Source organism: Mirounga leonina, unplaced genomic scaffold (genome assembly GCF_011800145.1).
Source record: "Mirounga leonina isolate KUSES-001 unplaced genomic scaffold, KU_Mleo_1.0 Mir_154, whole genome shotgun sequence".
NCBI classification, from domain to species: Eukaryota; Metazoa; Chordata; class Mammalia; order Carnivora; family Phocidae; genus Mirounga; species Mirounga leonina.
In genome coordinates, this window is record NW_023270389.1 from 60,724,301 (window position 1) to 60,746,825 (window position 22,525).

At 41.7% G+C, this 22,525-nt stretch overlaps 1 protein-coding gene across 1 annotated transcript in view; it reads right to left on the reverse strand.

Annotated features, from left to right (window-relative positions):
- Positions 1-5,458: 5,458 nt before the first annotated feature.
- PLD5 (phospholipase D family member 5) overlaps positions 5,459-22,525 on the reverse strand; it is a 409,631-nt gene continuing 392,564 nt past the window's right edge. The window contains exons 9-10 of the mRNA XM_035011037.1: positions 13,105-13,219; positions 5,459-5,715 (exon numbers count right to left, since the gene is read on the reverse strand). Coding sequence (XP_034866928.1) covers positions 5,459-5,715; positions 13,105-13,219 — 372 coding nt within the window. The remainder of the gene's footprint in view (positions 5,716-13,104; positions 13,220-22,525) is intronic.

A 22,525-nucleotide genomic window follows, 5' to 3' on the forward strand; every position in this document is an offset into this window, starting at 1 on the left:
TTTCAACATGTCTGAGGCCAGAAGGAATGGGTTTGATAACCAGATATCCATTTTGTAAAAGGAGGAATTTTTTCCTTATTAATTTTTCTATGAAATAAAAATAAATCATAAATAATTTTCACCCTTACTATGATTTAATTGGACTCCTTGCACACGATTGTCTCTCATTAGATTGTTAGGCCAATTTCTTTTTAAAACATGAAATTACAGGATTCAGAAACAGCTGACAAAATCAAATTATAATTGACTATTACAGATTCATCAAGTTGGCTTTATTAAGCCTTTGTTAAACTCTCAAATGATAGCTTTAAAAAAAGTATGCCTCTTCAGCTTTCATCCCTGTATAAAAAGGGTACCCACCATGTACATTCTTTCAGAGGTAAGATGTTGTCTCAAATCCAAGTTACTCTAGCAAATATAGTAAGATGGTACTCTGTGTGCATCTTGTGAAAGGGACTGTAGTAACCACTCTTGATGTGTTGGCTTGAGTAGGTCCTCAACTTCTGAGTGGCCAAATAGGAAGGGAATTTATGCATTTGGAGTAGTTGCTTTGGATGACTTTTAAGGAATTCTCCAGACCTGAGATTCAATTTGGGTCTGTTAAGCAGACACCACGTGTATTTGATTATGGGTTGAAGCCTAGAAAGAATAGAGTGTGGTGGGTAAGTGTGTGAGACAGCTGAGCCTGTATCCATAAATTCCTTTTCTGGGCCACTGGGCCACTGGATTGTACACTGGGCCAGAGTGTACAATCTGGAAGCTGAGGAGAAAACTAAATGCCTCATCTCACAGAATGAAAAAACCATATAATATTTACTTATGAAAAAATTGAGCATTTGGTTATATGAAAGGTTTGAGAATTTTAATTATGCCCCCAAATTCAGCCCTTTATCACACTGATTTATTTAGGGATCTCAAGGTTAATAGTATAGATATGTCCAGGTACAACTTTATCCTATTTACATAAAGAAACATTAAAAATCCAAGATATCCTTTGTAACAGAATCAGAAGTTTAGTAGTTGAACATAACAGAAGAAAATGAGGAATAGCCTATTAAACCTCCCATTTCTTTTTAGCAAATGGCCAAAAGAAGCAGAAGTGAACGGTGACCTTTTTTAGAACTCTGTAAGTACAAGATTGCTGCTGGTCAAAAATAAGGAAATTCGGTTTTTACTATTTCTAGAAGCTTCTGAAGAATACCTATCTAGTCACCATAAAAAACACTACCTTCGTAATTTAGCCACCAGATGGGAATTCTCTCAAACGGGAAAGGCAGGCAATGAACTGAGGTTGACTTTGGGGCTATTAAAAAGCCTCTGGCAATTTAAATCGATAAGGTATCAGCTTATGATGAACAGCTATTTGGTTACCAGCATATAAAAGAAAAAGAAAAAGCTAAATCACAGCAAATGGGAAAATGCTGAATATGGATTCATTTATCCAACCGGCCTTAGGCCAAATGGACATTATATGAATCTCCTCTTCAAAAGGCTTATAATAAAGTGCACCAGTTCATCAAGTACAGAAATCCAAAGATTTGAACATTTGTCCACAATGCATGGGGCTGTTTGTTAGGGACTGCCTCTGAATAACCAACCGCAGAGTCTCTCATTGCAGAAGAGAACTGTCCATTTGCAAGTGAAGGCAGCTCTTCATATCCCTTAAATGTTAAAGATAATGAAATGAATTCTGGACAGAGAAACTCACACAAGTGATTACACATACCAAAAAAAGGCAGATTCTGGGATAGAATTCCTGAGACAGACGGACCCTGGGTCTGATCTTATCAAGAAATTCTGAGAGTCTCTTTATTTTGTGTTTCCCCTGGAATTTAGTTCCATAAAACTTCTAAAAACAAACAGAAAACTCAGAGTGAATCAAAGTCACTTGAGAATAGCTGCAGGCTGGTGGGAAATGGGCTTCTGTCGGTCCCAGGTTCAGCGAGGCACTTTGAACAAACCAGGAACTGCAGTAACAAAACACAGCTTTCAAAGGGTAAGATCAACCAACAGTGTGATCAGACCCGTCTCACGAAGAACCAGTTCAGCGGTGAGACAAACAGCACAGAGAGAGCCCGGATAGAAAAAAGAGCCCAGAGCTACACTCATGTACCGTTTTCCACAGCTCTTTTGTTTCCTTCACTGGGTCTGCTTTGACTTTTAGACACTAGTTTTCATGCTATGTTCCACGAGACTGTGGAAGTCCATGAACATCTCTTTACGAGGTCCTTTAAAGACAGCGGGGATATTTTCAGTGTGCCTCGCTTCTATCATTTTCAGCTACCTGAAGCGTGACATTCATAGAGCATGGATATCATCCATAACGTTGCATTTCCCCTCCGATGGTTTGATAAGCTGTGATTTAATTAGCAGAGATGCCAGTGGCCCGTGGCTGTGCAGAGGCCAACAGTGTGGATGTTTGACAGCATGTGTCAGTGACTTGATCGGGGGGTGCTCAGGGCTGTGTGGCTCTGGAGGAGAGCAGGCTACACGAAAGCCGTTGACATGCACACGTTTTTGACTGGAAGGCCCATCAGAAGGCCTAAATGGACCCCACGGGAAGCAGAAGTATTCTCTTAGAGTGAATCACCATTTAAAATCAATGCTTGAGAATAAATAAGGCACTAGGTTGTGTGTGACACAGAAATCTAAACTATGGTCTCGAATTGTGTTTGCATTCCTTTTCGTACTCCCCTTTGGGAAATAACTGCTGGAATATTTATGGAGAAAAACAATGGAAGTTAGCAGTTAGCCTCTTGCTCCTAATTTCTGGCAAGGACATCGTCGGATTGTCTCGAATTAAAGTGTTTTTGCTTTGCCTTCTTTCCCTCTTGGGAAATAATTTGTGGTGTGTGTGTGTTGGGGGAATGGAAGTTGTTTGTCTATTTAGCATAGACACAGAGTCGGTAAGAGAGGAAGGCCACTCCTAGAGGGGTAGATAAAGCATCCAAATGCAAAAGGAAGTTCTGCCGAATTAAATGCTCTCTTAGGAGACCTGAGACCCTCTCTGTGAAGGGGCTGTTTTCCTGGCTGCCTGGAGGCCAGCGTTGCCTCCTGAAGTCAGTGGCCTGGCTGAGGTGGTGACCATTGGGCCAGGGAGGGCCCTGCTGCTGCTAGTCTCCTGGTGGCACGAAGTCCCAGGACACGGTTCCTGGTGCCACCTTACTGATGGGCTCAGCACAAAATGGCAAAGACTGTCATTTTATAAAGGACACAGTTCTATCACATGCAACAGTGAGGGACAGTGAAAGGGGCCCCATGACGCCAAGCCAACACTTGTCCCTTGGCTGTGACACACACTTCAGGAGACAATAGTTTCTTCCCTTCACATGCCCTTTCAAACCTACCCCGGTTGCTCTTCTTTGCCCGGGATTGAACTTGGGATGTTTGTTTGTCTCCATGCCTACCCTGCTTGTTCTTTTGTTTTCTTTCTTTTTAAAATCATTTCCAAAACCACCTTTACTTTACCGAGATGATTGGCAGGATAGCCCCCCTACTCAAATGAGGATTGGGGATATGGTAAATATTTAGAGTCTTATGGCCTGGCCACTGGTGGTGAAGAATATCATTAAGAATCTCCCCATCTTTCCTGGCTGTCTTCACTGATGGGTCATACATCCAGTAAAGCCTACCTTGGAAGCAACAAGAGAGAAGCTATGTCATGTGACCAATAGCTGACCCACAACAGCCCTTCTACACCAATGGAACCCACTGGATGAGACTCAGAGCTTCTTCCATCACTCTGCCTGGCGTAGTAGAAAGCAAGTCTCTAGATAGAAAAGATAAGAACTGAGATTGCTTTTCCTTGCTCTGAAAACACACGCATGTGCCAGTCCTCAAGAACGATCCTTAGCACAATGTCTCGTTTTGTAGGGATGTTACTTATGACAAAGTGACCCAACAAAATGTTCCATCAAAATGATGACAATCCTGATCTCCAGCACGGTTTCTGAATTCCTGCGTCCACTCACATTTACAGCTGGAGGCTGTGATCTGTTTTCCCTTATAGGCTCCCTGTGAGAACCCGGTATTGATTGTTTCAGGGTACCACAAAGATTAGTTCGAGAAAAAGATTATACATCACAATGCTTAGCATTTATATAGTTTTTTTGATTTCAAAACAAGTTATAAATATTTCCTACTGTGACAACATCTACGCGAGGTAGGTGAGTATGACTGTCCCTACGTTACCAATAGAAACCCAAGGCCAAGGAGTGCAGGATTCTGTTCCAGGCCCGAGGGGGTCAGGAGTGACCTTGAGACTGGCATCCTGGTGGCCACCTGCTCTGGGCTCTAAAAGGGCCATGCCTGTCTCTAGGGTGGCAATGGTCTTCATTAATATAGGGTTATATATTGTATAGATATAAAACGCAACACACATTATAGAACAATAATCCAATATTTTTGTTTCTTAGTAAAATATGTGAAGCACAGTATTTAAATTGCATTTCTCTGAAAAGCATTTGGTATATTAAATAGCTCTATAAAGTTTTGCTGGCATACTCTTAACAGCATAATGAATGATTCTAAAGAAATTAAAATCCACAGATGCATAGAGATCTTTCCTTTATAATACCATAAGCTAAACAAAAAAAAATGTGAAAAACTACTTTATTCTCATAATGCAGATCTAATCGCTTGCTGGGTATTCGCAGGTAGCTACCTAATTTTTCTGAGCTTGAGAGAAAAGATACATATTGCTGGCTGTGGTTTTAAACCATTAATTTGAGGGGAAAATGCAGTTGAAAGGTGAAAATTAAAGACTGCTATTCCCATTTGATACCATTCTGAGGGAATTCATACATTTTCAAAAGAGGTTGCCATATTTGGAACTAGCATGGAGGTGAACAGAGGGACACTGATGCTAAGAAGAACATTCTCTGAGAAGAGGAAAAAATGGTACCAAGTGAAAGGTACGGTATTCGAAGAAAATGAACAAGGAGGCGAAAGAGTGGTTTTCAAGAGCCTGGCATGAGATGTCAGCTGTTCATGCTTGGATGACTGCACGGGTCTTGGAGACAGTTTATGGGGTCAATACTTGGCTTGATCAGTCCCTTGGCTGTGGTGAAAGCCTCACTCACCTCTCTAAGAAGCAGCTCTCAGAAGAGTGTGAAAGCATTTACCTCATGCTAAGCTTCGTAAGAACCGACCAGGTGGGTCGGCAGAAAAAGTTCTAAAACTAGGAAGTCTTAAAATCTGTATGCAAACGTAAAAACTAACCTCCAAGCTGAAATGACATTCTCTGTCAGGAGTAACAAATACAAAAGTCCTAAACTTCATGTACACGCTGCTAAGATATTGTTGGATAAGATATTACATGGCGGTCGGAGAATATTTTTGTGGAAGTGTGCTTTTTCCCTAAAAAAAGACATATTAAATTGTTTTTTTTTTTTCTCTCCTCAAGTCCTTTATATAGAAGTAGGAAAGATGAGCTGTCCTGTCAGTTCTTTCCTTCACGTTATGCACTGGCGGGGTCCTTCGAGCTGGTGCTGGACATGGCAGTTTGGTTGCTGGGGGGTTTGAGTCTGAACAGGTTGGAGCAGTTCGGCTGTTTGGTCGGCTGCAAGGTCCTGGCATAGGGTGAGTACCAGTCCCTCTCAAACACATCCTTCAGCTGCTTGATGATGCTCCTGTTGTTCCTCACATCTGCTTGGTTGATAACCAGGCCTGTGCCAGCATTCTGGGTAAAATCGTTCCCTACCCAGTCAAAATTGCCTGCAAACAAACAAAGCAGAGAATGGGGTGCCGAGTTAAGATCCATGGCAGGGGGGTGGTTAATTCCCCATTTAATGAAACACCGAGCAGATCCTATTAAAAAAAAAAATGACAGGGAGATTGAATTGTGTTGACAGCTCAGGAAAAAAAAAATTTCCAAGAGGACTTACATATGGTATATTAATATTTGCATATTATTTTGGCATTTTCTTCAGTTTTGCTCAACTTGAAACTCAAAACAAGGAATCTGCTGGGTTTTTTTGGTAACTGTTATTTCTTACTGACATTCACAAGACACACTAAATACAGCAACATTTAAAATATATAGGAATACACTTAAAAATCCTGTGAACAATTACTACCTTCTCACAGAGACAACATCTGATCCATATGTACAAATGAGGGATTCTAATTACAATGCTCACAAGCTTGCACATCAAAGAAAAGGCTGAAGCCAGAGAAGGAGGATCAGTTCCCATCTGAATAGATAAACTCTCCTTGCTCGGGTGGTAAATCATTTCCCGGTTCCAGAATCTGGCTCATCGGCCCAGGAATCAAGGCAGTTGCTATGATAGTAGGCTCTAGGCTCCCCAGCATGCAGCTTGGTGTTGGGTAGTGTAGTAGTTTGCTAAGGCTGCTGTAACAAAGGTCCACAGACTGGGTGGCTTAAGTAAGAGAAATCTATTGTCTCATAGTTCTGGAGGCTAGAAGTCCAAAATCAACTGTTGGCAGGGTTGGTTTCTACTGAGGGTTGGGACAGAGAATCTGTTCAGGGCTGCTCCCTTGGGCCTGTAGATGCCCAGCTTCTCCCCGTGTCTCTTCACATTCTCTTGCCTCTGTGCATGTCTGTCTCTGTGTCCAAATTTCCCTTGTTTATAAGGGCACCAGTCAAACTGGATCAGGGCTCACCCTGATGACCTCATTCTAACTTGATGACCTCTGTATGGACCCTGACTCCAAATAAGGTCATGTTCTGAGGTACTGGGAGTTAGAACTTCCAACATACGAATTTTGGGGGGACATGGTTCAGCCCATAGCAGGTGGAATCTGTCCCAGAACGGGCCAATAGTATCTATGTCACTCATGTGTAGTCCATCTTCAAGGTGAGAGTAGATAAAAGGAGAGACTACCCCAAAGTCCCACACAAATCTCCTATCTTGGCATCCATCAGGGAGAAGGTTCTAGTGGGAGAACAAAGTTTTCTCCTCAAGAGGGTCCATTCCATTCATTTCTTTGATCTTTTTGTCCTTCATTTAATGCACATTTACTGAGTGTCTAATGTCTACCAGGTGGGTACCTGGGGCCATGATATAAAACAGAGAGTGACGGTCCCTGACTTCAAGGCATTCAGGAAGGAAACACAATGATTATAACACAGAGATATGTATGTGTACAATGCCATGAGGGTAAGGGAAAAGATTTCCAACTCTGGCTGCATGAGTCAGGAAAGCATTTTGTTGAGTAATGAGAGATACACAGAAACATCAGTTAGGAAGTTAGAGAGCCACACCCGCAGAGGGATGTGGACAAAAATATGATCAGGATCTTGGAGCATGAGTGGGGAAGAGTTAGGGTTGAAGTTGGGATTTAAAGACCTTAGTGGGGCGGGGAGAGAATCTGTCCTTTATTAAGTGCCTACTATGAGCAAAGCACTAGGCTTGGCATTTGTATCTGTCATTATCTCTCATAGTTGGTAGGATTTATACCCACTCCACAGACGAGAAGCCTGAGGCTCAAAGAGGTGAACAGATTTGATCAATGGTGGACCCAGGTCTCCACGGGCTATCTTTAATACCATAAGCGAAGCAGTGTTCTCACTAAAAAAGATTTCATGAATTACCACTAGCCTGGGTTTGGTCTCAGCTCCCAGTTTTGTGCTCTCTTTGGTTCAGAGCTGGTTTCATAAAGAAAACTGAAGGCGTGTTAAGTGTAGAGCTTGATTTCCAGGCCTTCAGTGGGTCTTCAGCCATCACTGCAGGAATATTTGCTGAATACGACACTGAACCTCCTTGGCCCAAGGCCCTGCAGCCATTTGTGTGGGAAGAGACATCTACAGAGAGCTGATACCTGTTCCTTCATAGCGCTCATCCTGTGGGCCCTCCTCCACTCTCTGGAGTCTCCCCACATATCAACTCCCCTTTCCATCTGGCACTTCCTGGAATAGAGGAAGTGGTTTCCTTGTCTCTCATTGTACTCCTTGAGTTTATTCCTCACGGCCTTATACCGGGTCCCTATATCAATATTATCAGCACTAGAGAACAAACTCTTCTCTCTCTCTGTCCTCTATCTCCTACTGTCTCCTGCCATTCCCCAAACACACACTGTTCCCCCTGATGGTTTCCTGACAGACATAACGTTGGATGAATTTTACTGCTATAAATGAGGGAACTGTCCACCAAAGGTTCAGGATACTGCATTGGAGTCTCTGCCAGTGCTGTGTTTCTGACCAGGTGCTCTCAGACACAGGGCCATGCTCAGAGGCAGTGGCTTTGTGCAATGCTCAGTGCCAGGTAAATACAGGCTTGGACGTCTTAAACTGGGGATTAGTAGAAATTGCAGGTTAAGAGTTATTTTGGAACCCACTGGCAGGCAGCACCTTCGAGTCATCCCATAAACAGAAGACTCCTGTGCTCTTGCATGCCTTTTGAGGACTTGTGGAGAAGATGCTAAAGTCTTGTCCCCACAGCTGAGTGTCAGGCAGTGAATTCATTATCTCATTACATTATCTCATTCAATATTCACTGCAATCCTATGAGGTGATAATACTCACTCCGTTGTACTGATGGGGACATTAAGGCACAGAAAGGTTAGGTAATTTGTCCAAGACTGGAGTGAAAAAAAATTAGAGCTGAGTTTCAAAGCCAGGTCTGACCCCACAGCCCACACTCAACTTCTGTTCCATGTCACCTCCAATCCTAAAGGCCTGCATGGTACTAACTGTACATTTCCCCCTCCTCCCCACCCCACAGACTTCAGCATCAGCCACTAGGGCTGGAGCACCGGGCCACACTGAACTACTCTCCTCTGGGGACCACACTCTCTGAAGGACACAGAGATGGAAATATGCTTTGGGGGCAGCATGAGGAGACAGAAAGATAAGGGGAGAGAAGTGACAAGATTTTGGAGCCTTATTTTGGGAGATTCAGCTTTTCCCTTCAGTACAATGGATGGAACCAAGATCCTGCACCCATGATTCTCCAAAGCTTTAATTAGGTTCTTCTCCAGAATTCCAAGACTAGGCAGCTTTCTCAGGCCTGCAGAGGCAATCCTCCACCAGTGTGATCATGTTTTCCCACTTTTCACTTCCTCAAGGTTTGGCTCAACTTCAGAATCACATACCTGCTTCAGTATTTTCTCAACTGGGACACTGTTCCACTCAGTGCTGAGATTGCCATCTCAGCTTCCCAAATGCATGTGTCGGCCCAGGTGGCAGGAGAACTATAGGGTCCTCCCCAGGAACAACGGCACGGGTGTAGACAAGCTCACTGGGAAGGTATATGTGCCTCAGTGAGCCTTCTCAGTGCCTCCAATTAACCTACCACCCCCTTGTCGGCCCTCAAACAATTTGAATCATCTTCTGGACAAATGTGCCAAGCCAGATTCAAATATACTCCAGAGAATTCAAAATTAGAGAGATGATACTGTTTGGGAAATCTGTTAAGTCTTATGAAGATTTAATGAGCTATAATTCCATGCAAGGTCTAGTGTGGATTTTTCTTAATTCAGCATTCTCAGCTGGTGTCTGAGTGACGACTTAGATTTCCAGAACATGCTGATAATCATTTAAATTATCAATGAATTTTCTCTCTGGATGCTCTTTAAATATTTTTATACAAGAACTATGCCTCGCTCTAGGGAATTAATGTTTTGCCAGAATGCTGTGTGTAAAATGAACTCATTTAAAAATGCATTATAACAGAAAGCCAGAAATAGACCCTTGTAAATATAGTCAACTGATCCTTACAGAGAAGCCAAGGCAATGTGAGGGTGCAAAACTAGTCTTCTCAACAATGGTGCTGGAATAACGACATTCACCTGCAAAAAAAGGGAATCTAGACACAGATCCTACACCTTTAACGAAAATTAACTCTAGATGGATCACAGCAAAATGTAAAATGCAAAACTATAAAACTCCTAGAAAGTGACAAATAAGAAAGTCTAGATGAACTTGGGTTTGGTGATGACTTTTTAGACACAACACCAAAGGCAGGATCCAGGAAAGAAATCACTGATAAGCTGGACTTCATTACAATTTAAAATGTTTTCTCTGTGAAAGACACAGTCAAGAGAATGAAGAGATAAGCCACAGGCTGGGAGAAAATATTTGCAAAAGACACATCTGATGAAAGACTGTTATCCAAAATACACAAAGAACTCTTAAAACTCAACAATAAGAAAATGAAAAGCCTGATGAAAAAAATGGGCCAACGACACCTCATCCAAGAAGATATTCAGATGGCAAATAAGCATATAAAGAGATGCTCCATATCATACTATCAGGGAAATGCAGATTAAAACAATGATGAGATACCACTACACGCGTATCAGAATGGCCAAAATCTGGAACACTGACAATACCACACGCTGGTGATGATGTGGAGCAACAGGAACTCTCAGTCACTGCTGTGGGAACTCAAAATGATAGAGCTACTTTGGAAGACAGTTTGGCAGTTTCTCACAAAACTCAACATAGTCTTACCATTCGATTGGGCAATCACACTCCTTGCTATTACCCTAGCAAGGGGGGTTGAAAATAAGTCCACACAAAAACCTGAATGTGGATGTTTATAGCAGCTTTATTCATAATTACCAAAACTTAGAAGCAACCAACATATCCTGAAGGTGAATGGATAAACAAACTGTGGTCCATCCAGACTGTGGAATATTGTTCAGTGCTAAAAAGAAATGAGCTATCAAGCCATCCAAAGATACAGAGGAAGCTTAAATGCATATCGCTAAGTGAAAGAAGCCAATCTGAAAAGGATAGACACTATATGATTCCAACTACGTGATATCTTGGAAAAGCCCAAACGATGGAGACAGTAAAAAGATCAGTGTGTTGCCGGGAGTTGGCTGGGAGGGAAGGAGCACAGAGGATTGGCAGGGCAGTGAAATGACTATGATACCATAATGGTGTATACATTGTCAGGACCCATAGAATGTAACATCAAGAGTGAATCCCTAATGTATATATCAATATCAGCACAGGTTCACCAATTGTAGCAAATGTACCACTTTGGGGGGCTGATAATGGGGCAGGTTGTGTGTACGTGTGAGGGGGCAGAGGGATATGAGAATTCTGTATTTTCCATTCAGTTTTGCTGTGAACCTAACTGTTCAAAAAAAAAAAAAGTCTATTTTTAAAATGTATTATACAGGAAGAAGAAGAGAGAGAGCTAGGAATCCATATTTACTAAGGATTGAGACAGATGGGAGTCAATGTTTGGAGCTTTTCCTATATTATCTCGTTTAATCCTCCTACCACCACCAAAGGGTGGACACTTTTATCCCTATTTTACAGATAAGAAAACAGAGGCACACAGAGACTCAAAGAGATCACGTGACTTTCCATCATCTTCCAGCTTATAAGGGTCAGTGCTTGAATTCAAATAGAGGTTTTTGTGACTCCAAAACACTTATTTGATTCGTTAAAAGAGCTTTTGGATATAGGCACCATATAACTGCTCCAAGTACACATGGCACTTCACTTTGAGTAAACCCCGCAGGTAAAATATCCAGATCTGAGTTCCTAAATCCAACTGGGCCTGAAACCTGATCTGTCCCTGTATTTCCTAATTATTGAGCCCAAAGTTCCCAGTTTTGATGAAATGATTTTGAGTTTGTTTTTGACACGTATTTAAAGAGGAGCTGCTTTCATTCTATCCTCTGTAAGCTAATGAACATGAGAACATCCAAATTCTTACATCCTAAGCCAACAGGAGGGACAGTATGAATAAAATAATATTCTCATATTCTAAAACAACTTGAGTAATACACATTTTAAAAAATTCCAATATACTATTCTCCTAATGTGACACACAACTACTCAAAATGGAAAAAGAGCAACTTTCCACGGAGCTGGGACGGAGTAGCTAACTTTCGAGTGGCTGATGGCAGTGTCTTCTGGTTCCAGGTGGTAGGGTTGAGGGGGAAGGTTCTGGGTACCTTGAATTCTAGGGCTCGCTCTTCCTCTTCGCATCTGCATGTTTAAGTCATTTCCCCAATCATGGTCCGTGTTTCCTTATTTCTAAACTGCAGGCGATAAAAGCTGCCCTCCCTATTGGCAACGTTGCTTAGAAAATCAAATGAGATAAAGTGCTTTACAAAGAAAAAAAGGCATACTCTATACTCACTCACTGAACTAGAGGGGGAAAAAACCCCATATTCCATACTCCTTCATTCCACACACACGTTTTTCTTTTCTGCTTTGAGCCTGCCACGTCATCTGTACAATGTAATAGTCAGACTGCTGTTCTGTGATTTATGTCCCTTCTTTTACGGATAATAATTTTCTGCTCTGCTGTTGATGGTACCAGTTAAGGGATTACCCTGGACTCATGCACACTGTAGGAAAGGCGCACAGAGCTGACACATTAGTAAATAATTCCACTAGTAGGTATTATTACCTTAAAAATAACAACTAACATGAATCAGGTATTATCTGTATGCTGGGGGTTTTAATTGTGCAAGGTGCTCTGCATATATTACTTAAATTTCCCCCAATGAAGTAGAAACTATTATTAGCCCCGTTGTACAGATGGGGATATTGAGGTTTAGAGAGCATGAGTAAATTCTCCGAGGGGAGACATTTTCAAAATGGCAGAGGTAGGATGGTTGTCCAGGCAGTACTCATTTTGGTGCTGGGCTGTCATCATGTCTGCCTCCTATGACTCAGCACAGGCTGGCTGGGGTACGGTGGGTGGGAAGGGTTCAATTCTCAGGACTCATTTTTTAAAAAATTCTATTTATTTATTTGAGAGAGAGAGCACAAGCAGAGCAAGGGGCAGAGGGAGAAGCAGACTCCTGCTAAACAGGGAGCCCAATGCGGGGCTCGATCCCAGAACCCTGAGACCATGACCTGAGCTGAAGGCAGATGCTTAACCGACTGAGCCACCCAGATGTCCCTGGGACTTGCCTTTCATGAGCCATTCACCTCCTCACCCATAACATGAGGCAAGTGGACCAAAGAATTTCTGAAAACACTTATTAAAAACATCTTCTATGGCATCCTCATACTTGAACCAAGCCCTAGAGGAGAGGTTCAGTTCAAGGGGCTGTTTGCCCTCCCCCTCCTGTTTCCTCCAGGGCCCTGCAGGGTACAGAAGACCACGGTGGGACCGCCACTGACCTGCAGGATCCCCCAAGGAGCCTGACAGCCCTGACACCTACCAATATAAGCCGCGCCGTCTGTCACCATGTACTTGTTGCGATTTAATTTAGGAAAGGTGTGATCCTTTTGTTCTTTTGTAGCACACACATTCTCTCTTTCCAGATCGAAAAATTTCTGTAAGACACAAAAATAAACAGATTAAGGAAGCAGGTGAATAAGGAACGTTTTTGGTTTTGTTCAAGAGCACAAAAGGGTTTCTTATCCAAATATCCACAGTTGGCCTCATACTGGGTTATTAAAGCCACAATCTTGTTAATTCATATAGATGAAGTATTTTTGTTCTCAAATCTTATATGGGCAACAAGAGGGAAAATTAGCATGCTCAACTAGGTCTATAATGAACACTTTTAAGCTGCAAAATGAACACAAAATTCATTCTTTCAACAAGGTGAGGGCCAGAAGGTTTTTAAATTCTCATTGTCTTATTCATCGGGGTGCACTGGCATTTGAGGTCTGCCTCAGGGTGCTTTCTGTCATGCATGCCAATGACCTGAATGAATATTCCTCTGTGTTGCATACATTATAAAAAGCAGCAGGCCCATGTCAATGACTAGCTGATTCAGCTGGGGATTTGCAAAGGTCAAAAGAGATTTTGCCAAGGGGACAAACCTAGGTCTACAAGCTTTTTTAATAAGAAGCCAAAAAAATCACCACTTCAAACTATGAATCCTGACTTTCAACTTTAATGTGACCCCAAAAGCACCTCAGGCCTGGGGCTATGGGGGGCTGACAGTGGAGGTAGGCAGGCTGGTGTTTCCAGAATCTGCTGGAATTCCTAACTGCTCAGATGAGGCCCGAACTGTGACCGAGCTCACAGGATGACACACCATCAAAAGTGAGCTCTTGAGTCTCCTTCACACTGGAAAAGGCTGAACATATCCAGAACTGCATGGAATCTTTCTGGAATGAATGTCTTAGGGCTGTGGGATCATGCATGTTTGAAAGGAAGAAGAGGCAGAGAGAAAAATGAGATGTTATCTAGAGAAATGGAGACGTCATACAGTTTTAAAACTGTTCAAGTTTGCCTTGGGGAAATAGTGAGGGCTCATCTTCCCCTTCATCCCAGAGTAGGAAAGGAGTGATAAACTAAGTGTGATCACCAAGGTCCCTAATAGCCCTGAAAATTCTATTCCAATTTTTTGCAAGACCCCTTGAGATCAATGGCGCGCCCACCAAAATCTATCACCTGGGAATGGTCCATTGCACATCACAGAGGAAGGTATTACCCAGAGCCATATTACCATGATGGTAGGCAATGCTGCCTCGATCTCCCTTCTCCACAGTTCCTGTCTCCTGCAAAATCTGTGTCATTTGGAGGGTTCACAGATGGCCACATTTTGTGGATTCTTCACACAGACTTGATGACCTGTGGATGCTCTTAAGTCATAGTTATGTATCTGGGAAGCCCTGTGGTATTTCCCCAACCCTGCCTGCCACCCGGTAACAGCAGTCACCCTGCTCAGACATTCTGTTACAACACATGTCCACACACTCCACCTCCTCCTTTTGAGAAAAATATTATTGTGGAATCAAGATGGATGTGAAAAAGAATAAAATATACATCCTAATTTATGTTGGGGATGGCATCACTGCTTGGCACTCTACAGAGACTCATCTGCTCTAGAAAGTTGAAGATGGCCCCCAAGAAGGAAAAAGCTTTGTCTGGGAGATGAAAATGGCAGCAGGAATCACACTGTATTCACTGACATACCACAAGACACCTAATGTGCTGTAGGTGACAGCAAAGACTGTCCAAAAGGGATTTATGAATTCATTGAAAAATAAAAGCCCAGCTGATAGGGTCAACTTTGTGACTGCAGTCTCTTTTCCAGGTGTCCCCTAATGGATACAACCCCTGCCACCAAGCCAGGGCTGTGGGTGCCCACTCCTCTGAAGAAAGATTCCCTGCCTTGTAACCAGGACTTCTGCTTTGTCAGGGATCCCAGGCTCCAGAAGAAATGCTTCAAGGAATGTTCCAATGCCCACCTGTCTTGAAAAAGCTCCTCACCCACCTGTGTTCTAGATGTTGGGGCCACAGGCTGTGTTCCCACTGAGGCTTATGTTGACGCTTAGAAATGCATGGCCTGGCTTGAGTGAGGACCAGAGTCTCTACGTCATGAAATGTCCAACGGTGAACTACTAATGATTGGTCTATTCAAGTAATGTGACCATGGATGTTGGAAAAGATGGAGCTGAGTAAGTAGAGAATAAAAGGATGGATTCTACTTTCCTTATAATTTCTTGCAAGTCTTAAATGAGAGCACAATATTTCACAATGGAGATTTCAACTGATAGTGCCTTCGAGAAGAGGTGGGAGCAAAGGCACAATGTGTGGTAGGCTCCAGACATTCTCTCCTCTGCTTCTGTTTGTATTAGTCATGTCTTCTTATTTTCTGTGTTCTGATGCTTTGACATCTGAGCCCTGCTGAGCCTGGAGGGACTGCCCTTCCGAGGGCTGGCTAATTTCTGGAGATAGCAAAGAACTTGCCTGGGAATGCACTTCTCATACTTAAAACCATGGCCCATACCCTGAGTCACCTCCTTTATGGCTCACACTGGGCCACTATCCACTTGCCCTAATCACCCCAGGGCCAGGTACCAGGCACCAGGCAACTAGGGACAGCCCCTGGGCCCTAGAGCCCACCGAAATCATTCAAACTTGCCAATCCTAAGTGGGCTTACTCTGCCTTGCCTCTTCCCCAACCCTGTAAACCAAAACAAAAGTTCTTGTCCATGCTTCCCTCACTCCTGCCTCCCGGATGACCCTGGGGCATCCCTTCATGCCCCCTTCTCTTGAGATCTGTGAATAAAACAAATTTGCCTTTCCAATGGCCACCATTTCCTGATCTGTTGGCATTGTCATATCTAAATCATAATCAAACTTGTATTTTAGAACACTGCTAAACTTGGTAGGTCTGACAGTGGTGCTCCTCTATCTGCAAGCATACTGAACTGAGTGAATGACCTCACCTGGCAGATTCTTCACCCTTCTCCAGCACACCCTCTTTAGGGAAAATGGCTAAAATGACTCCATATCTACCATGCTCCCTGCTCCCTCCACTCACTGGTTCACAGATCCTTCCTGAACATGCTTCATCAGCTCCTTTTTTTGATTTTATCCATCCATCCACCCATCCATCCATCCATTCAACACATATGTTTTGAATTCTTTGTGCCAGCATCCTGCTAGGCACTAGGAATACAATGCTTCACTTGATTTTCCATGCTGTCCTATATGCCACTTCAGTTATCTGGAAAATGCCATCCCTGGGCTGAAAACAATCCCCAGGATTCTCTTGTCCATGGAAAGGTACTGAACACAAACTGACTGTTCTCCTGGGTCTCTGCCTGGCTTTCTGGGAACACACCAGTGTTTCCTCTAATCCCTGATTCCTGATTCTAAACTGAGGTTGGTGCTCGAATCCAACTCCTGGTTATCACATTCACTTGTAAATCTGGTGTGGAAAATAGATCCATAGTAGTAATCATAGACCTGTTTCTTCTTCCCATTTTATTGAGGAGTAATTAACATCTATCACTGTATAAATTTAAGTTGTACTGCATCATGGTTTGATTTACACATTATTGTGACATGATCACAATACATTCAGCTAACATCTATCTTCTCATATAGATAAAATAAAAAGATAAGAAAGAAGAAAAGAATAAAGACAAAAATTTCTCCTTGTGATGAGAACTCTTAGGATTTCTTTTCTTTCTTTTTTTTTTTTTTAAGATTTTATTTATTTATTTGACAGAGAGAGACACAGAGCAAGAACACAAGCAGAGGGAGTGGGAGAGGGAGAAGCAGGCTTCCCGCCGAGCAGGGAGCCCGATGTGGAACTCGATCCCAGGACTCCGGGATCATGACCCGAGCCGAAGGCAGCCGCTTAACGACTGAGCCACCCAGGTGCCCTAGGATTTATTTTCTTAACAACTCTCCTACATATCATGTAGCAGTGTTAGCTGCAGTCATCATGTTGTATGTTAAATCCCTAGTACTTATCTTGTAACTGGAAGTTTGTACCCTTTGACCACCTTCCTCCAATTCCCTGTCTCCCCTACCCCACCCTCCACCTCTGGTAACCACAAGTCTGATCTCTTTCTCTATGACTTTTTATTTTTTTTAATTTTATATTCCACATACAATTGCTATCCTACAGTACTTGTCTTTCTCTGACTTATTTCACTCAGAATAATGCCTTCAAAGGTCCACCCATGTTGTCAAAAAGGTATTATCTTATTTTTATAGCCAAATAATATTCCTTTGTATAGATATGCCACAACTTCTTTATCCATTCATCCATTAATGGGCATTTAGATTGTTTCTATGTCTTGGCTACTGTGAGTATTGCTGCTATGAACATGAAGGTGCGGATACCTTTTTGAGTTAGTGTTTTAGTTTCCTTTGGTTATATTCCCATAAATAGAATTGCTAAATCATATTGTAGTCCTATTTTTAATTTTTTGAGGATTCTCCATACTATTTGCCCTGGTGGCTGCACCAATCTACATTCCCACCAATGGTGCACACAGGATCCCTTTTCTCCACATCCTCACCAGCATTTGTTATCTTTGTTTTTTTGATGATGGCTGTCCTAACATGCATGCTATGGTATCTCACAGTGGTTTTGATTTGCATTTCCCTAATGACTGGCAATGTTGAGCATCTTTTCATGTACCTCTTGGCCTTTTGTATATCTTCTTTGGAGAAATGTCTATTCAGGTCCTTTGTCCATTTTTTAATTGGGTTATTTGCTATTCAGTTGTATGAGTTTTTGATGTATTTTGGATATTAAGCTCTTATCAGATATATGCTTTGCAAATATTTTTACCCTTCCATAGGTGGTCTTTTCACTGTTTCTTTTTTATTTTGTTGCTTGTATTTTAGGTGTCACATCCAAAAAGTTATTACCCCAATCCATGTTAAGAAACTTCATTCCTGTGTTTTCTTCTAGGAGTTTCATGGTTTCAGGTCCCACATTTAAGTCTTTAATCCATTTTGTGTTAATTTTTGTGAGTGGGGTATGATATGGGTCCAGTTTCATTCTTTTATATGTGAATATCCAGGTATCCCAGCACCATTTGTTGACAAGATTATTTTTTCTCCATTGAGTATTCTTGGCTCCCTTATCAAATATTAGTTGGCTACATATGCTTGGGTTTATTTCTGAGCTCTTGGTTCTATTCCATTGGTCTATTTGTCTGTTTTTATGCCAGTACCATATTTGATGACCATAGCTTTATAGTATAGCTTGAAATCAGGAAGTGTGATACTTCCTTCTTTGTTCTTCTTTCTCAAGATTTCTTCAGCTATTCAGGGTCTTTTGCAGTTCCACATAAATTTTATGAGTGTTTTTTCTTTTTTTTTTTAAAGATTTTATTTATTTATTTGACAAAGAGAGACACAGCGAGAGAGGGAACACAAGCAGGGGGAGTGGGAGAGGGAGAAGCAGGCTTCCCGCAGAGTAGGGAGCCCGATGTGGGACTCGATCCCAGGACCCTGGGATCATGACCTGAGCTGAAGGCAGTCGCTTAACCAACTGAGCCACCCAGGCGCCCTATGAGTGTTTTTTCTACTTCTATAAAAATGCAATTGGAATCTTGATAGGACTGCATTGAATCTATAGATGGCTTTTGGTTGTATTGATATTTTAACAATATTAATTTTTCTAATCCATGAATGTGGGATACCTTTCCATTTTTTTGCATTGTCTTTGATTTCTTTTATCAATGTCTTATAGTTTTCAGCATAGAGATTGTTTATCTCCTTAGTTAAATTTATTCCTATGTATTTTATTGTTTTGATGCCAGTATAAATGGGATCCATTTCTCTTTTTTTTCCAGAAATTTCACTGTTAGTGTGTAGAAACACTACTGATTTTTGTATTTTCATTTTGTATCCTGCATCTTTACTGAATTCATTGATTAAATCCAACATTTTTGGGGGTTGAGTCTTTAGGATTTTCTATATATAAAATCATGTCATCTGCAAATAGAGACAATTTTGCCACTTCCTTTTCAATTCTGATACTTTTTATTTCTTTTTCTTGCCTGATTGCTCTGGCTAGGACTTCCAATACTATGTTGGATAGGAAAGGTAAGAGATGGAACACTTGTCTTGTTTCTGATCTTAAAGGAAAAGCTTTCAACTTTTTATCATTGAGTAAGATGTTAGCTGTAGGTTTCACAGACCCGTTTCTATTTCTAATACTGATTTGTGAACTCAGACATGTGCATGGCTACTCAGTTTATAAAAACCAGTTAAATGGAGATAGAAATTTCTATTTTATATCAATATTATTAGAGTGTTAGGGAGATTAAAATGAAATCTATGTGAGAAGCATAATTTTTTGAAATCTACAGTAAATCCTAGAATTTTATGGCTTTATATGATTGATAACTTCAACTTAAAAAAATATTTAATGTTATGAATGAGTTAACATTTTATCTGATATTTTTGTTGATCCCACAGATATATAAGTCAGATGTGTAGCATCTCAAGTCTTTGAGCAGATGTAATATATGACGTTTTTCAATATAGATAGGAAAGACAAAAAAAAGAACTTTGTAACTTCAATTATCTGTTCTGCATGCAGAGACCATGCACTATGATATCTAAGAGCTCAGACTCTGGAATTAGAAAGACTTGTATTTTCCTTAACTTTATTTTTACATTAATAATGTATATATTGGCAATGATCTCATTAAAAATATATGAATAAAAATAAATATGAATAACATTGTAAAAATTAGTAATTCAGTAATTCTACTTTTAAAATTGGCACAGAAAAAATTTGTATGTTTGGTAATGTTGCATTTGTTGCAGCAAAAGTTGTAAGACTATGTTAAAGCTTTTCGTATTTGCTGTGTGAGCATTTTGTAAAACACTGAAAGTAGTCTGAGATAGTACAAGAGATCATTTCTTATGACTTATTTTATATCATTTGTTTTCCTCATCCTAAAAAGTTGAATAAAATCTGTTCAGTTCAGTTCTACACACACACAAGGAAAGAAGGAAGGAAGGAAGGAAGGAAGGAAGGAAGGAAGGAAGGAAGGAAGGAAGGAAAAGAAAGAAAGAAGAAAGAAAGAAAGAAAGAAAGAAAGAAAGAAAGAAAGAAAGAAAGAAAGAAAGAAAAAGAAAGAAAGAAAGAAAGAAAGGCTTGTATTTGAATCTTTCTCCTCTATTAACGAGTGTTCTGGAGAGAAATTATTTAATCTCTTTAGGCTTCATTTTCTATGTCTTTACAATATAAAAGTTCCTGCTTCACAGTGTAGTTGTGAATATTAAGTAGTACATACAAAGTATTTAATGCAGTGCCTGTTGCTTGTCTATACTCATGAATATAAGAAATTCCTTATTTAAAAAAAATATTAAGCACTTACTACATCTAGGCAAAGTGAAGTGAGATGGTGCCCTAATAGCAACAATAAAACTTAATAAAAGATGTAGCAATGGTTTACCCAATGGGCAGCAGGCAACAAGGAAATTGGTATTACAGGATAGAAAGAATGGAGACCCAAGCAGTGGCAAAATATTTGGTAAAACCATAACTTGCATTAATTTGGAACGAAGACCAAGCACCCCCCCCCCCAAAAAAAAACCAACTATGGCTACAGGTCAAGGGATGGGAAAACAAACTGTTAGTAGTATATGTTGGTTGTTATTAGTACTTTTAGGAAGTTATCAGAGGAGACAAATAAGCTCAGAGACGGATTTGCTGGCTTGCAAACCGATATGAAAGAGAGCAGATACACTAGAAATTTGGTATTTCAAAGGGTTAGAAAAACTGATTGTGCCAGGAGCCCAGGAGTATAAAATTAGTTTGAAAAATGCTTTAAGTGACTGAGGCCAGTTAAGACTCAATCCTGCAGCAAAGATCAGATAACTGGAATAATCATAATTGGTATAATCTTCCCACCCAAGTCTGATGACCTGAATGAAACCACCATTAATAAGAAAGAGGAGCGAGAGGGAGAAGGGGGGGGAAGGGGAAGAAAAAAGGAGAGAGGGGGAGGGAGGGAGAGGGAGGCAGAGGCAGAAGTATATAGGCAAGGAAGCATATTGGTCAAGTTTGGGAACTATGTACAACAAAACCTTTGGCTGTGGCTACTGGTACATACATTCACTGGCCTTCTTCTGTCCCTGGTATATGGGGAGGAGGTAACTTCAACCTGGGTTTTGGGTTTCGTGGGAAATTGCTGTTTTGTTTTTAGTTTCTGTTTATTGAACTATGAGGTCCAGAACTGCCCATCTCTGGGAGGTTTTGAACTTTGCACTGTGCAGTACCTGTGGGAGATGAGGGTTCTCTGTGTGGGTGCAGACTGATGATCCACCAACCTGTCCCTTTGTCTTTTGGGGAACATGCCACCTCTGACATTCGGTGTGGCCAGGTGAGTGACTTCTGAGCAGCAGAATAAAGGCTAAAGGGAGGTTCACCATCTCCAGGCCCACCCCATAAATGCCTCCTGGGCAGTCCTCCATTCTCTCTCTCTCCTTTTGATTGGCCCTGGGATGCTGAGGGTTGGGACTATCTTGGAAGCTATGTGTCAGAGTGGATGGTGGCACCCCTGTCATCCTGGTCCCTAAATACTGCATGGAGCACAGACCCATCACCCAAAAGTGTGCCTGGCGCAGAGTAGGGTCTCAGGGTACATTTGCTGAATGACTGCAGTGGAGGTTGGAAAAGGTGAGCCCTAAAGAACTAGCGGGCATTAGTCAGATAAGGCACAGAGGAGGAGAATGCTGTAGGCAGAGGGAACAGCATTATACAGAGGCCCAGAGGGGAGGAAGAGGGAATCCATGTGAGGACCTGAGAGTCAAAGATGAGCTAAGGCATTACCACACTGAGAGTAAAACCCTTTCCCAATCTTGTCTCCCTCAAAGTATATGGATTAGCATGTGGCCCCAAGGACTGGAGCAAGAACAGGAGCTCAGGCTGGGGGTCTCTGGGGCTGGGGGAGGCTGTGGAGAGCAGAGCCGCTGCTGGTCACAGACTTAGAAACAGGAATGGCAGGTGAACGAAGCAGTTCAAACAAAGCAGAGAGGGCCCAACAGGCAGTGTGTGAAAATAGGGCGAGGCCAGGAGGGCACCAGCAAACATGGGTTCCAGGCTCCTTTTCTCATGTGTTTGTTTGTTTGTTTGTTTTTAAAGATTTTTTATTTATTCATTTGAGACAAAGAGATACAGAGAGAGAGAGAGAGAGAGAGAGAGAGAGAGAAAGCATGAGCAGGGAGAGAGGCAGAGGCAGAGGGAGAAGCAGGCTCCCCGCCGAGCCAGGAGCCCAATGTGGGGCTTGATCCCAGGACCCCGGCATCATGACCCGAGCTGAAGGCAGATGCCCAACCATCTGAGCCACCCATGTGTTTGTCTTGAAAAAAATACTTATCCTACTTTTGAAATATTTTCTCACTATCAG